Source organism: Lates calcarifer, linkage group LG14, assembly GCF_001640805.2.
Source record: "Lates calcarifer isolate ASB-BC8 linkage group LG14, TLL_Latcal_v3, whole genome shotgun sequence".
NCBI lineage: Eukaryota > Metazoa > Chordata > Actinopteri > Centropomidae > Lates > Lates calcarifer.
Window position 1 is genome coordinate 1,518,572 of NC_066846.1, and position 16,136 is coordinate 1,534,707.

At 40.4% G+C, this 16,136-nt stretch overlaps 1 protein-coding gene across 1 annotated transcript in view; it reads left to right on the top strand.

The window, feature by feature from the left end:
• The window catches only part of adam19a (ADAM metallopeptidase domain 19a), a 156,211-nt gene that overhangs the window by 133,798 nt on the left and 6,277 nt on the right, over window positions 1–16,136 (top strand). Inside the window, exons 16-21 of the mRNA XM_018693824.2 lie at window positions 1,401–1,605; window positions 5,255–5,332; window positions 10,397–10,505; window positions 11,345–11,486; window positions 14,718–14,817; window positions 15,596–15,847. Of these exons, the coding sequence (XP_018549340.1) occupies window positions 1,401–1,605; window positions 5,255–5,332; window positions 10,397–10,505; window positions 11,345–11,486; window positions 14,718–14,817; window positions 15,596–15,847 (886 nt within the window). The remainder of the gene's footprint in view (window positions 1–1,400; window positions 1,606–5,254; window positions 5,333–10,396; window positions 10,506–11,344; window positions 11,487–14,717; window positions 14,818–15,595; window positions 15,848–16,136) is intronic.

The following is a 16,136-nucleotide window of genomic DNA, read 5'->3' on the forward strand; positions in this document are numbered from 1 at the left end:
TTAGCTATGTAAATGAGCTCGTGGATTAAGGTGGCTGATGGCTGCCTTGTATGATCCACCACTGCCCAAATCCATTATGAAGTCCCACAGGAGTCATTAGAGTGTTTTCTGGCCACAGTAAGTCACAGAGCTGATTAGTGGATATGTAAATACACTATCTGCCTGTTATTAAGATGTGAATAATCTAAACATAGCCACTATCTGCCCATCATTCTGTAATCCACTTCACTTGTTTTCCTCATCACGTGTGTGTGTGTATATGTGTGTGTGTATTTACTAGTATGTATTTACTCTATATATTAATCAGGAAGATCTAGATACTGACAAACCTCAATCAAAAAACACATGTCTGCTGAGGATGGATCCTTATCGGATCGCTACAATACAGATATTCAGATTATTAAAGTTATGAGCAGGCGAAGGCTGTCTTCTTCATAGCCAGACAGCCCCGACACTACAGGCAGACACGGCCGGTAAAAACACATTAACGTCCATTAACCGTCCCCTCACCTTTTGTAATGCAATTGAATGACTGGCACTTGACTTAGAGTGTTGACTGTGGAGTCTAGATACAACTTGTCAGTCAACAGAGGAAGGGAAGGAGATCCCAGTGGAACCTTCAGCAGGGAGCAGCATCAGTTGCTCACTGATGTGTTCAATTATTATTATTATATCCTCCTCTCAGAAGAATAAGATATACTAAGCTTTATTTACACACACAGTTCTTGTTAGTTGGAAACATTCATTGTTGGTTTGGCTCTGTACATGGTACTTGTCACAATAAGAATGAGTAGTAGTCTCAATTTTAAATGCTGTAAAATATTATATTTAGGTTCCATGAAAACAGGCATTTCTATTGTACAGATGTATACATGGGGTGGCTGCAGCTCAGGAGGTAGAGCAGTCACCCACCAATCAGAAGGTCTGTGGTTCGATTCCCGGCTCCTCCAGTCCGCGTGATAAGGATCCTTGAGCAAGATACTGAACCCCAACCCCTGTGTTGTATAGAACAAGTGCTCTATGAATGTGTGTGTGAATAGGTGAATGTGATCTGTAGTGTGAAGTGTTTTGAGTGGTTGAAAAGACTAGAAAAGCACTATATAAGTACAGTCCATTTATATGTATTTAGAATTTAAACAACATGAAAATCAACACAAACATTGAATGAACACTAGGCAGATCCTACTGGATCATCTTTATAGTAGAGGTATCAGTTGGTAAATCACAACACGACACTGACAGAGGTCAAACTGGTAAACAGATGTCTGGTTTGTCCCATGCTCAGTGGAGTTGGATGACTAAAGCAAAGCAGAGCTAAAAATGATCATGGAGCTCTATTGACTCACCCTTCAAAAGTAAAAGTTAAATGTTTCTTTGTTTGTGCTTTTATCTCTGCCCAGCGATGCCAAGTGCGGTAAGATACAGTGCCACAGTGCTGCCAAGAAACCCAAAGGCACCAATGCCGTGTCCATCGACACTACCATCAAGACAGGTGGCATTGAGGTGAAGTGCCGTGGCACCTACGTCTACAGCACCCAGGATGGCCAGGGTGACCTGCCCGACCCCGGCCTCGTCATGACTGGCACCAAGTGCGGAGAAGGCAAGGTTGGTCCACATTGGGCTGGGCTTTAGGGGTAGTCATTAGAGTCGGTCAATTAAGTGATGTAATTGATTAATATAGTATATATTAAATATATTTTTAAATTTTTCATTGAATAGTTCAACGGTCTATATGAACAGGAAATTAGTTAATTTGTCTGTTTTTCCAAATGAATGAGGAGGAGTTTTCCTGCATCTCACTATGGAGTGCCCATAAGGTTAACAGGGTTTTTGATCAACATCAACCCTTGGCTTAACAAATGTAACAAATGTATCTGGCCACCTGCCAAGAGCATGCACACCTGCCTGGTATTTTGATCTGACCCGCTCACACAACAGGGTGCAGGGAGAAGGAAATTGACTACACAACACATTTCAGTCTCAAAGGATTTAAAGCTGTGTTCTGAAGCCAGAAAACAAATGACTGAGCAGTGTTTCTGCTTCCTCTTCACTGGGAGTTTCTTTAGGATCTTTGCATCACTTTTTTTGGCTCACTTCCTTTTAACAGTGGTACTGTTTGTAAAGGTTACCATACTGCAAGGTTGAGGAGCTTACTTACAATGTGTGCTATAGCTGGGAATACAGTTTCAGGTTGCCAGGATATCTGGGTATGTAGTTTCAAGGCTAATTAGTTGTTAATACAATCTTTTGTGTTAGCAAAAAGCAGCATACAGAACATTCAGGCTTCCCATTTTAGTGAGGGCTGAAATGACAAACATCAGCAGCAGCACGTTATATCAGCTGTGGCTAATTGATTTTCACGTAAATACAGTGTGGGACAGGCAGGAAGTCTAGCTGAAACCTGCAGAAACCACACACTGATTATTTCCACCAAAATGCACCTAGTCATAGGTAAACTAACAGTTACACTGCAAGACAAAAGCCAAAATTCACTGAATACAGTGATTCTTGTTTCATGTTTAGGGTAAATTAATGAAGTTAAAATGCTCCACACACAGTTTGACTAGAGCAGACTCCTAATACATGTAATTGTAGAATTGTAATGTGTTCCTGCCTCACCTTCCAAAATAAAACTTGACTAATGTCTAGCTGACATGCTTGCTGCACTATACTGACGATAACTTACAGAAAAGAAGTGGTGAGTCTTCTGTTGTCAGTTCCAGGAGTCATAAACTCCCAGTTCAACTTCAATACCTATTATGAAAGTGGTGTTCAACTTAAGGCTTCCAAGTCAGTAAGGACCCCCAGTATTTGGGTCAAGTACATTGCAAAAAAAAAAAGATGTGAAAAAGTGAGTAAGATGTTAACCTTAACTTGCACTGTTCATTGCAGTTTCAGGTTATAGCTACAGGTTGTAAACATTTATTCATCTGTAACTCAAAAGTGTTTGATAGCTCAACCTCACTGCAGCATTCTGGATTCAGACTTTGGCTTCACTACAACAGCTTTCAAAGTGTAACTCTTGTTATATCACCCTGAGATCTCTCTTAATCTTTTCACTTTCTGTAAGTGGATGAACATGTGCTGAAAGAACATGGTTTATTTCATCTAAAGATAGTGTCAGTTGTCAGTGTTCTGGTTGCTATTTGTCACTCATTCTCCTGCTGAATACATGATCAGGGGTTTGTATCAGCCCACTTCATACAAAACTAAATGTTAGTGGGAGGAGGTCTCTTCTATTAGGTGTTTGTTTGAAACTCCTTTTCTGTTACTTTCATTGGGCTATAAATCAGATGCTAAATGGTGTATAAAATTCCAAGTAAATCCACCTGCACACACATACACAAATTATACAAAATGAGAGCTGAATTATGCATGTGAAATACATGTATATAAAAAGTCACACACACACACACTGAGCAGTATCTGCAGTCCCCTCCATTGCACCAGCAAAATTCTATTTCTCCGTCTGTCTATATTGCTTTCCCTCTGCAGCACATTCCAGCCACTTGAATTCCATTTCAGCTATTGTGCTGGCCGGGCTGAAAAGACTGAATAATGGTGCATGAGTAATATATTATAAATAGGCAGCAGAGAATATTGTCTGCCATCCAGCCTGATGAATTTTGAGTCATCATATTGAACTGGCCTTTTCTCAGCAATAAATGCACACATAGCACCAAGCTGCTGCTTCTAATCACACAGTCACACATTCACCTACACTAAATTGATTCCGCTGTTAACAATGGTGAAGCAACAACAACAGGCAGAGCAGGAGATACAGTACCAAATAAATGCAAATACTAATATTAGCACTAATACAGCCCAGTGATAGAGTGCTACATAAAAAAGTGTTGAATTATGACCTGCAATTTGTCAGAGAAGCTGAAGTGTGTTTACACGTTTATGCATAGTGCACTTTTCAAATGTTGCTACAGTGTCCCCTCAGGAGGTTAGTTTTTAACCCTAACCCAGATTACATTAAGTCACAGTGGTTTTGAATGTTGACACCAAACAATTTCTTGATTGATTATTTCTACACTTGATGACTATGGTACTTTATGGTAAAGGAAAGGGACCTACATCTCCTTTGTAAAAGAAATAGTCGAAGATTTTGGGAAAGTCCCTTATTAGCTTTCTTCATGAGAGTGAGAAAAGAGGGCTGACACTAATTTTCATCTGTGTGTTAGGTACAGAGGTGGAGTCAGGACATGGCTAGCCTAGCTTAGCATAAAGACAGGGGGAAACACTTTGCCTGGCTCAAAAATACACCTACTGACATCTCTGAAGCTGACTGATTAGTATGGATCTTGTTTGGGTAATCTGTACACAGACATCTGAGTTTTTGTTTTTTTTTTCCATTACATCAGTGAAAAAGGCTACAAATAAGTAAAACTCACTATTATCGCTACTAAAAATGGACACCTGGCTGCAAAATGTGCTGAAGTCAGCCAGTCAGTGTTGGACAATGAGTTAGGGCAATGGTGGACAATTATTTTTGTATTAATGACGATATTGGCTATGCACAGAGCATTGGCCTGTCACTAATTACTTGCCTGTTCATCAGTTTTTCTGGGACACTCAGTTCCTTTTTGTCCTCTTGCACGAGAGGTAAAGACTTAGGAGCTCGGTCAGACTTTGAGAGTCTGAATCTGATAACATCAGAATTGACAAAATTTAGAATGACAAAAAAATATTTGCAACTCCAATCTGTTTGTGTTTTTACCTCCTCCATCTCACCTCCTCCTCACACAGCTGAAACGCAAAAAGATAAAGCTTCAGCCTCTCTACCTGATTAGAGTCTCTGGTCCCAGATCAGTGTCAGTGACTCACCCTTTACACCACTGACTCTACTCCTACCTGTTCCCAAACTACCAGTGCCTACCCTAACGTCTGTTCTAGCATTGTAAGAATGGATGAGTTACATGACTCACAAAGCTCCTTAGAGAGCGACACATCACTCCTGCATTAATGTAAATGGTTATTAAAATGAGTATTAGAGCAGCAGTCAAGACCAAACATATTTGGTAAAAGCAGCTCAATAAAACATCATTACAAGCTGTAAAAGGCAGTCTATAAAAGAAGTGATTTAAAAGAGGATACTGATGCTGCTTGCCCAATCTCCTCAGGCAGCCAGGTTGTTCCAAAGCCCAAGGGCACTGGCAGTAGGCCGATCAAAGTCTGTATATGTGTGTGTGAGTGTGCACTGTAATCTTTATCACAGTATGTGATCATTCTGCTTGTGTTGCCACAGGTGTGCAGAGACCGCAGATGCCAAAATGCCTCTTTTACCGAGCTGGAGACTTGCATCGCACGCTGTCACGGCAACGGGGTATTCATACACACACACACACACACACACACACACACACAAGAGCATACAGAGTCATGCAACAGACTCAACTCACTTAGCTGCTGGGCACAGCTCCCTAATCTTATTGTCACACTGTGTCCTTGGGCATAGGTAGCGCTTTGCAGCGCTGTCACCAAGTCTGTTGTAAAAGGCAGGAAAATAGATGGCTGGAATGCAACAGCAACTGAAGTGATGAACTATTTATTGGAGCAGTACAAGCAAGCCTGAGGCAGATAAGGAAGAATCATACATAGTTTATGAGTTAGTAACCAAGCTCTCGAGTGGAGTGTTTGCGGTTTAAACACTTGTTACCTTAAGAGGAGATGGGGATGTAGATAGAGGTTATTTATCAGTTTTAACTCTGACTTGGACCTCTGAAGTTAGTGTCTGAAATTGAGACAGTGTGTAATGAAAGTATGAAGTGAAGTTCATCACATATAACCTGAAACATAAATAGGATAATGTCATGGTAGTTCACTACCAGAATTAGACGTGTCTTGTGTAAAAACTGATCTGAGCTGAGATCAGGAGGTGTAGAGCACGAACGTATGGATAGATGTCTGAAATATCAAGTGTACACACTGCTGTACAGAGTATCCCATCCTTGCTACTGACACTAAGGGAAATTCAGATATTGATATGGTCACTGGTGGGAATTTTCATCACAATATAAGAATCGATGTCTCCTCCATTAGCACTGAAATACAAACTGTCTCCTAAAGAACAGTCAGTGAGCAGTCCATCCAGATAAAGCTGGTCCTATCAGTGTTTTACTGCAGACTGGTCAGGTTCACGGCAGCTGACTTGGAAGGTTTTAAACTATAGGAGTTGAAAGTGCACTGACAAGGACATCATCCCTCACTGGCTTCCCACCAATGACACAGTCAAGTGTGTTTTTTAGGAACTCATGACTAAACAGAGTGTGCTACTGCGGGATGACAGGACCACAGGTTTCTGCCATTGTAGATTGAGATTTTACCTCAGTTGATGCCTGTTGGGAAAGCCCAGTTCCCACTGCACTGCAGTCCTTCCCACTGCTAACCCTGCTTTTGCCCTGGGGTGAGTGTAGATAGACATCAGGGGAGATGTGTGGGAGACTTGCTGTCCCTCCCAGCTCCACCTGCCACTGTGGAGGGATAACCACCAACCAGCAGGAGTCATTAGTGCTGTGACTCAGACATGATCCCTCACTGGCTTCCATTCACAGACACAGTTAACTGTGCTTTTAAAGCTCCCAACCAAGCCAGGTTAACAACAGGAACAGAGAAGCAGGTTTTGCATTGATGGATGGGAACTTTAACTGTGGCACTTTTAAATCCTAAAAACTCAGACAGCAGATTTTATATTCACTTACTCCTGGTGTACAAATCAATCGTAACCTTTTATCACAGACTATTTTTGTGCACAAGCCTGAAAATATTGGACCCAAAGTAAAAAGGTTACGGTTCTTCAAACTTTTGATTACAGTCATAATCCTGGTCTCAATCAATCAAGCAATCATAATCAAAACTACACAAGTTTTTGGACTTTTTCTCCATGAAAACACATTTATTCCACTAAAACCTGGGTGCAGTATGTTTACTTAAAACTTTGCAATGAGTGGCTTTTCAGTTTTGTGCTTACCAGCTACGTGATGAAAATCAGCTGTCGCAGTGACATAAGGATCCTAAAAATTCTTTGCACAGATAGAATTGGGAGACATAGAGCTTTAAAATGGTGTGTTACTTGTCAAGGTTGTGTCAAGACTGAGTCTGGTCGCAGACCAAAACACACCTAAAGTAATACTTCTAAGGCCAAAACGTCCCACGGGTGGTGTATTTTGAAAGGTTAATTAGGAACAGTGCATTCTAATGAACTCAACTGCGCCTGTGCTCATTTACATCATTAGTGGTGGTAAATACCCCTCTAAACTAAAGCACGGAGCAATCAAAAATATTCTCCTCTGGTAGTAAACTGCAATAAACTTAATAAATCTACACTCAGGTATTTGAAACAGAAATAAAAGGCTGTGTAGATAGTATATTCATTTATATAGACTGGATTTATATAGACTATACCGTAAACATAAAATATACTGAGTTACTAGTTTAATAGGTACACCTGACAATAGCTCTACAGTTATATGAAACTTGACGATCTCATTTCACTTTTGGAAACCACATTGATAAGGCAGGCCAGATTATTCCCAGAGAACACTGATTTATTTTGTCATTTTTCTGTGTATGGCTCCAGGCTAAGGAAAGAATATAGCAGTGTAATGCAATATGGCAGTTGCCATTAATGTTCCACCAGTGTGGCTTTTTAATAGGTGAGGGGTTTCAGACCAAAGCAGCTGACATGCTGACAGCTGATATTTTTGTCTGCAGTGTAATATTTGTAAAGCCACCGGAAAATTAAACCTGCTTTTTTTTCCTTTTAGAATTTAACAACTGACAGTTTTCCCTTCAGTCCCCCTGGGTTTCTCCCATGTCAACACATGAAAGCTAGGCTGAGACACAAATGGAAACTGTTAGATGCCAATTTCATGTTGTATTGCAGCTTTACTGCAAACTGAAAACCTTAATTTATCAGTTTATTAGGCAACTGGGTGAAATTATATTCAATTGTGTCCATACATATTATTCCAACAGAGATGCATTCAGGCATAATTTCAGCGTGATTTTAAAATGGCTCTTTTAGTCTCGGAACCTCTGAGTGGGCAGAGTATTTGATTGACAGCTGAGACTGTAGAGGCACAGAGACACAGTGTAAACAAACTTGTGCTGATATCTGTGGTTTATAAGCTGAGGACAGACATTATTTTGTCAGCAGGGGTGTTGAGGACCACACCAGGCTCCAGCCCCTCCCCAACCCTTAACGGATAAACAGTATAAATAATGGATGGATGCTAATGTTAGCATAAATGGCTGACTAGCTTTAAACCTACACTAGTAGCGTAGCATCACTTGCAAGTCAAATGTTAGCATGTCATTAGCTAACTAAATTCTTTAGTGAGGTTACAGGCAGTGCTGATTCTGATTTACTTTTAATTTTAGTCTTCAAAAATGTATAACAGTATTTGTTAAATTTTTGTCATTTGATTTGATGACTTTGAGTATAGTTTTTGCAGTTAGCTCAACACTAATTCAGCAGCATTACCAAGCCTCTAGCAACACCTCTGATGCTATGATGGGTCGATGCTGTTTGCTGCATCAGAACAGTTTGCTGTTCGACTTTTTGGTGCAGATAGAACATAAACCCAAGACCTTTTAATAAAAGCCATCTCTAAAATAAAGTTTTTACAAAAGGCCAGTTCCATACACACCAGTCCTAAACCTAGCTAGCATTGCCTAGATTGTGTTTTGGACTGTTCTGTAGCTTTTTTTGACCCTGAGCGTTTGAAGCGAACCCTGCCTTAACTGAAAATTCACACCTTAGAAGACTCGGTCTGTTTACCCCATCTACTGCATAAGGGATGTGCCTACCACTCACCAGCCATTGCTATTTGATTAGGATTTGAAATATTATGAGCAAGAAGAAGACACCAGACATATCCTCTCTTCCTTTAATCTCCTTCTCCTTCTCTTTTCACTTTGTTGTTTTATGCTGTTTGTCCGTTTTTTGTTCTCTCCTCTCAGTGTAACAGTAGATGGATAATGGAAATGGCTTTGAGTCAGGATTATTCTAAATAGACAGTTTTCCCCTCCTTTCAGCTTAGGGTCTTCCTCCTGTGTTTAGGATGTGTTTTCATGCAAATAAACAGGAACAATGAGCAGGGGAGTAGTCACTTCTGAGAGCTCAACTGGTCTGTATCTTTTAAAAAACATAGACAGGAGATTTTTATTAAAGAGGCTTAAAACATATTAGAGGTTCTACAGACTTAGCAGGCTGAAGGATGTGTTATATATCAGTGATGGTGTGTTTAAATCCAGGTCATGACATTTCATTTCATACAGCTTTTCCCCTCTTATTTTTATATGATGTAGAAATGCCTTTTAAATATGCTCTTCACAGCATAAACATTTTTCACAAAGAAACCACACTAGGCCTGAAATAAAGGAGTCGATAAGAATCAGCAAACAACTGAGCGCCCTTCATGTCGACCGAGTGCTAATGGGGTAAATAGGCATGTTAATCACCGATAGGATAATTACATCAAGATGTAATTATCCTATCTAGAGCATGGCAGTATTTTCTCCTTCATTTAGAGGTGGTGAATTACACAAGATGTCTGGAGATATTAATCAAGTTTAAATGCTAATCTCCAGATAAAAGTTGTTGTTTTTTTCACAAGTTTAAGACAAGTCAATTAAAAACTCTTAAAAGCAATTTACTGCCAAATGTAGTGAAGTAAAGGTGAAGATTTTCCACATTTAAACTTTTAAACGAAGTCTCAAAGGTGGCTTATAAGGGGTAATATTAATTGAAATAATAAAGGTCTAAGACCAGATTTAACACTGATATATAGGTACAAATGCAGGAGTCGGCCTTAATTCACTAATAGCATTTCAGTTTGTATTGCGCTTTAGTGGTGCATAAGACTAGATACATTTGTAATTATTCAAATGACCAAGAACTAAACACCACATCATGAACCTGGGGTGGTTTAGGGTCTGAAGTTTGCCATTTTGCCAGAAGAGGTCACACACATGTACAGGAAGTACAGGTTCAAAGATAAATACCACCACTTACAGCACAAAATAATAATAAGTCAAACATACATACAAAGGTACATTATATACAGATAATGTGCAAATTTGAGATATCATTGTTTGTAATCTCAGTGTTTTGCAGTCTGTTCCATTTAAAAGGAGAACATCTAAAGGTAGAGGAGGGAAAATCCCATTAAAACACATGCAGTGCCAATCTGTAGTAAACAAGACATTAGTGCTTCTAATTTGACTGGTACACCTCCAGACACATGTACAGAAGATTATACAGGAAACTGAACAGCAAATCGCATTAACAAATGCCTTGTTTGTGTGTGTGTGTGTGTGTGTGTGTGTGTGTGTGTGTGTGTGTGTGTGTGTGTGTATGTGTGTGTGTGTATGTGTGTGTGTGCAGGTGTGTAACAGCAATGGAAACTGCCACTGTAATCGAGGCTGGGCACCACCCTTCTGTGAGAAGCCAGGACTTGGGGGCAGTGTGGACAGTGGTCCTGTCCAGTATGACAGTGAGTTCAGTCTCTCACTCACACACATACACAGACACATAAACACACACACTTTACCCTAACCTCAACCAGCACAACTAAATGCCCAACCCTGTCCTTAACCTAAACCTAATTCTGAACCCTAAAAGTCTTGACATCAGTGCGTATTGCTGTTTCCACACTTGTGGCCTCCATACCAAAATGCATGAAAGCAAATACAACACGTGAGCATCATTTACCTTGCAATCTATAGTCTTGTTATAATCAGATTTCAGAGTAGCAATTAAGTGCTGTAAACATCAAATCTTATTACAGAAATCTGATTAATCAAGCTTTAATGAGCAGACTTAAACAGATCAACAAAACATTAGCTCCATGTTTAGAAATGCAGGATATATATACATTTCTTCTTCTTTCTTTTTTTTTTTGCTGTTGTCTCAAGGTCTGCATCCATATCAGCAAATAAATCCAGTCATTGTATTCCTCCTCAAGTTGAACAACAGGGTGCTTATTTAATGTATGTTGATAACACACACAAGGGTTTGTTCATTCAGCATATTGAGTTTCATCAGTTGGTTTCATTTTATATTATGGAATGAGTCATATTTTCTGATTATATTAATTTATAATTTACTGTTACCTTTATCTGCTGAGTCAATATTACTACAGACCAGACACACCTGAACAGAAACTAATTTAAAACCAAATGGCAACATAAGTCTGTACACAGATATGTAAAGAGTAAACCATGATCCATGTAAACATCACACCCCCAATACAGTGATGGATAACTGGATATGACTCATTGCAGGGATAGTAGTCAACATGTAATCATTCTGAGTGTGTGTGTGTCTCCACAGGTCAGGTTGGGCTGGTGGTGGGGCTGCTGTTTGCCTTCCTGGTGCTTCTGCCTACAGTGCTGCTGCTCTTCTACTGCTACAGGATCAAGACTTCCTATTACCACAAGTGGCTTTCCCAGAGAGAGAAGAACAAGAGCAACAAGTACTGTGTTCTGTCTGTCTGTCTGTCTGTCTGTCTGCCAGCCAGCTAGCCACACTAACACAGACTTTACTGGACTTATGTCAGAAACAAACAACACAAAGGGACACCACAGAATTACCTTTACATGACATAAAAATACATGATCATCTCATTCTTGTTATTCACAGATCAGAATTAAGCTCAGAGCCTGAACCAAAATCCCAAGCTATATTTGTTTTATTTTTCCATGACACAATGTTTGCTCACCAGGCCAATGTAACACTTTTCCTTTGTAGAAATCAGGCACAGTCAGACAGAAAAATAAATTACACTTCAAAACCTGAACCTGACTCAGTACCCACCATAACAGGGTGAGTAGCTGAACTCTAGGGACCTCTCAGCACACACAGGGGTCAGTCCTGTAATATTTTAAACTACAAAATCATACAATACTCAAAAAGAAGAGCTGAAACAATTAGACGATTGATTGTTCAGTCAATCCACATAAAATGAAGCTGTAATAACTTTGATAACAGTTAATAGCTTAACTCATTGTTCAAGCAAAATCAAGATTTGCCTCTTTTCTTTGTCATATGTAACAGTTCATTTGGGATTTGGACTGTTTTGTTTGAAAAAAACAAGCTATTTGAAGACATCCTCTTGGGCTGATGCATGTTTTTCTCTGTTTTCTGCAATTTTACGGACCAATAGACCAAACTAATAGAGAAAATACTTAGCAGACTAATTAATAATAGAAATTTTTAGTTTCCTCTCCACACAAAAGATATATTTTTCACAACATAAAACAAGATCTTTCATGTATGTCCAGTGCTCGATTTCTATCTCAAATCACTCTATATCTTGGAATTTGCTTGTTGTTGCACTTCACACAGTACACAAAGTGTAGGAAGGAGGAAGTTAATTATTCATAGAGGAAAGAAAATGATTCAGGAAGATGAAGGAAGGAAGCAAAGATTGGAAAAGAAGGAAGTTGGCAAATGTGGCACTAGGATGAATTCAAAAAAAAATCATGCACGCTGGCAGAACTAAATTGGAAAGGAAGTAAAGGGAGGAGGAAGGGAAGTGCAGAATTACAAGAAGGAAAGAAGTGCTCATTGGCGTGTCTGCTAGCCCTCCCAGCAGATCAATGTGTACACCAGAGCTTTCCATCTCTATATCAGCATAAATGGCAGCATTTTATGCTGCATCTCAGCTCCACCAGAACCAAACAAAATCCATGTCCTCATAAACCCCAGAGCTTCCTTTATGAGCGCTGCCATATACCTCACCCAGAGAGACAACCTCGTCATAACACTGGCTGAGTTAGTGCCTCTGAAAATACTCAAGTCTTCCACAGTGATTTACAGAACAGAAATGTGTCTGGAGAGGATCCAGCATTACAGCAGCGTTTTAAAGACCCTGACCTTCCAAATGAAGACAGAGAGAGAGGCTAAATACTGGTGATATTGGGCCTCAGCAGGATTTTACAGTAACTGCTGCTGAGGGGTGACAGGGGGGAGACAACTGAATGAATGGCTAACAGTATTGAAAACTGAGCAGCTGTGATGATTAAGAAGACTCTTAATGGCAGCAGTTGCAACAAAAACCCTCTGCTTTTTTGGTTTTGTTCCATGGCCAATAGTTTAAGTTCATTTACAGTTCAACAAAGCTGATTAAAGGCCTCTCTAAGCATATACATCCAGTATGCTTGAAAAGCCTTCTAATCAGCTAAGAGCCCTCAGTATATACATATACTGAGTTACCAGTTTATAAAGTATAGCTCTATGGTCTAATTCAATCCAGTGCAACAACCCTGCAGTAAATCCTTCCTCTGGAGAGCTTCTAATATTTAGGTTCAGTTGATTTAGCTCTGTGGTCACTGGAGACTGTAGTCAGCCATGATGTTTTACTGTATTGCATGTGGCTGTGCTGTAAAGTCACAGGGTAACTTTATGTTGCTGTACCCAACATAAAGTTACCCTGTGAACTTTTAAAGCTGCACTTATCAATATTGTTATATACATACCCTGATCAGCCACAACATTAAAGCCACTGACAGGTGAAGTGAATAACACTGATCATTTTGTTACAGTACAATGTTCTGCTAGGAAACCATGGGTCAAACAAGGCAGATCCATGGAGCCCCCACCCCACAACCCACAAGACCCTAATGATCCTCTGCAAATGTCTTGGTGCCAGACACCCCCAGACATCTCATGTCCATGCCCCAGTGGGTCAGAGCTGTTTTGGTGGCACAAGGGGGACCTACATAATATTAGGCAGTTCCCACAGATGCTGGATTTTGTTGAGTGTTATTCATTTCACGTGTCAGTGGTTTTAATGTTGTGGCTGATCAGTACATATATATATAGGATCAAATAACTAGGTGTATATATAAGGTATACATACAGCTGTTGCTGTGAGCCAACACAGAATTATCACCAACTCTGCAGTTCCCCACTGCTCTATGGAGCTTCCCAGCTTATTTTAGCTCACTGTTTTGGTTTTACAGCCAGCAGTTTACCTGTATACATACCTATAACCAACATGAGCAACAAACCTGATAAACTACAATTTACCCATCTGCCCAGTACCTCTGTTCTGTGTCTCTGGCTGTTGCACAGGTTGCTAGATACAGTTTTAATTGGTTTTATTTTCAAAGCTACAAACTGTAAGTTTTCTCTTTGTGTTTGAGACGGGCTAGCTGTTTCCCTCTGTTCCCCCAGTCTTGCTAAGATTAGCTAACCATGTCCTGACACCAGCTGCATACGTAACACACAGAGATGAACTTTGGAAGTCCAAGAGGACAAACATCACCAGGAAAAGATTTATTAATGTCAGTTTCACTTACAGCTGTTCTCAATGAGGAGGACATGATATGTTTGTGTTATGCACATAGCACTCAATGCTTATTAGCTTATACACTTATGTGCCTGCCAGTGTATCTGTGTGTCTATGTGTGTGTGTGTGTGTGTAAAGAGCTGCTGAGGGACTAGTCCACTCAGCTCAACTTGACAGCCTCATCAGAAATCAGCTCCCATACACTGGGCTGAAACATTTGGTCTATCCTTCACCTCCTCGTTTCCTCTCACATCATCCTGGATGAGAAACTTCATGTTGACTTCTCTTCTCTCTCTTCTCCCACCTGGGGCTAAAAAAATCAATGCCAGATTGAGAAGAGTGATGAATTAGGACAGCTTTCAGGTGTCAGGCTCTGGTTTATTTTCTGTCTGTCCTCATTTCTCTGCTCAGGGCGGAGGCATCAGTGGAGAAAGGGAAGAATGGTCATCTGAATCCTGCCTTTCACCTGAAGGTGGTTGGACCAATCAACAAAGCTAGCAGCCACAAGGGGGTGAGTGGAAAGTGTGTGTGGCACAGAAAGGAAAACAGGGAAGGAAGGGAGGAAATAGGAGCAGGGTGGTGACTGTTCCTCTTGCTGTGTTTTAGTGAATAATGGGCCATCCATGAGGTTGACCTTCATATTAAATGACCCCATTTTATAGCAGCTTGTTATATTGTGTGACCACTTAAAGTCTCCCTCCTCCCACATCCACAACACTCATCCTCACTGGCTCATTGTGCCTTCAGTATCATTTCATCATGTTGTTATTTCCTTGTTTTTATAGCATTTATTGAATTGGATGGGTTTGAAGCTCAGGGCTGGGGTACATTTGTCATTTGCAACAAATGAGACACCAGAGGGACAAGAGAGGAGACAAAGAAGAGGGAGGGAAATGAGGGACGAAGGACAGAAAGACGAAGGGGAAGGGAATCATTGAGCCCTTCTGTGAAGTGAAGAGTAACCATGTATATATTGTATTGTATTATACACACACACACGCACACACATACATACATACATATATACATATATATACACATACACATATACATATATATATGTGTGTGTGTGTGTGTGTGTATAACTAAGAGCAAGTTAAAAAGTCATTATGATGAGGGAATAGCAGCTCCCTGACACAAGATCAATGGCTAGTCATTGTTGAAGAAATCTTCTTAATGGACATTGACACACAATGAGGTAATGTTTGTGAATAATGGGTTGGAAATTGGTCTTATTATTTTGAGGTATTTTTCTTTTATTTGAGTTGTTGTGTTTGTTCTGATCCCAGCTTCCTCACACCAGCAAAGAGGTCCTGCCTCTCAGACCAGGCCTGGCGCCCAATGGCACCCAGCCAGTCAACATTGTGCGACCTCTGAGACCCGCCCCATCTCCCCAGGCTGGTCCCCGGGAACTCAAGGTGGTTCGTCCACCGCTGCCAACTGGCAAGCCCCCAGCAGCACCGCCCAAATCCCCCCCGACCCCACAGAGACTCAGCCCACCCAAGAAACCTCTGCCCCTCAACCCAACACGATCTCCACTGGTAAGACCCTTTTTGACTCTTTTGTGAACTGAAATTGAATTTTAAACTGTAAACTAAAAGTCATACTGAATAATGTAAAAGCTAGAACTGACCTGAGGAATGTGGAGCAACATACAGGCAGGGAAACAGAGATATAAGTTTTACCAAACCAATACTTTTCACATGAGGAAAGGGAAAACGTTCTTTTGATATCAAGTGTCAGAGATTAGTCCCACATCGGCTTGTTACAACCCCAGTCTTATTCCCATAATTGTGTCACTAGCAGGGCAGCAACACCAGTTGTCAGGCA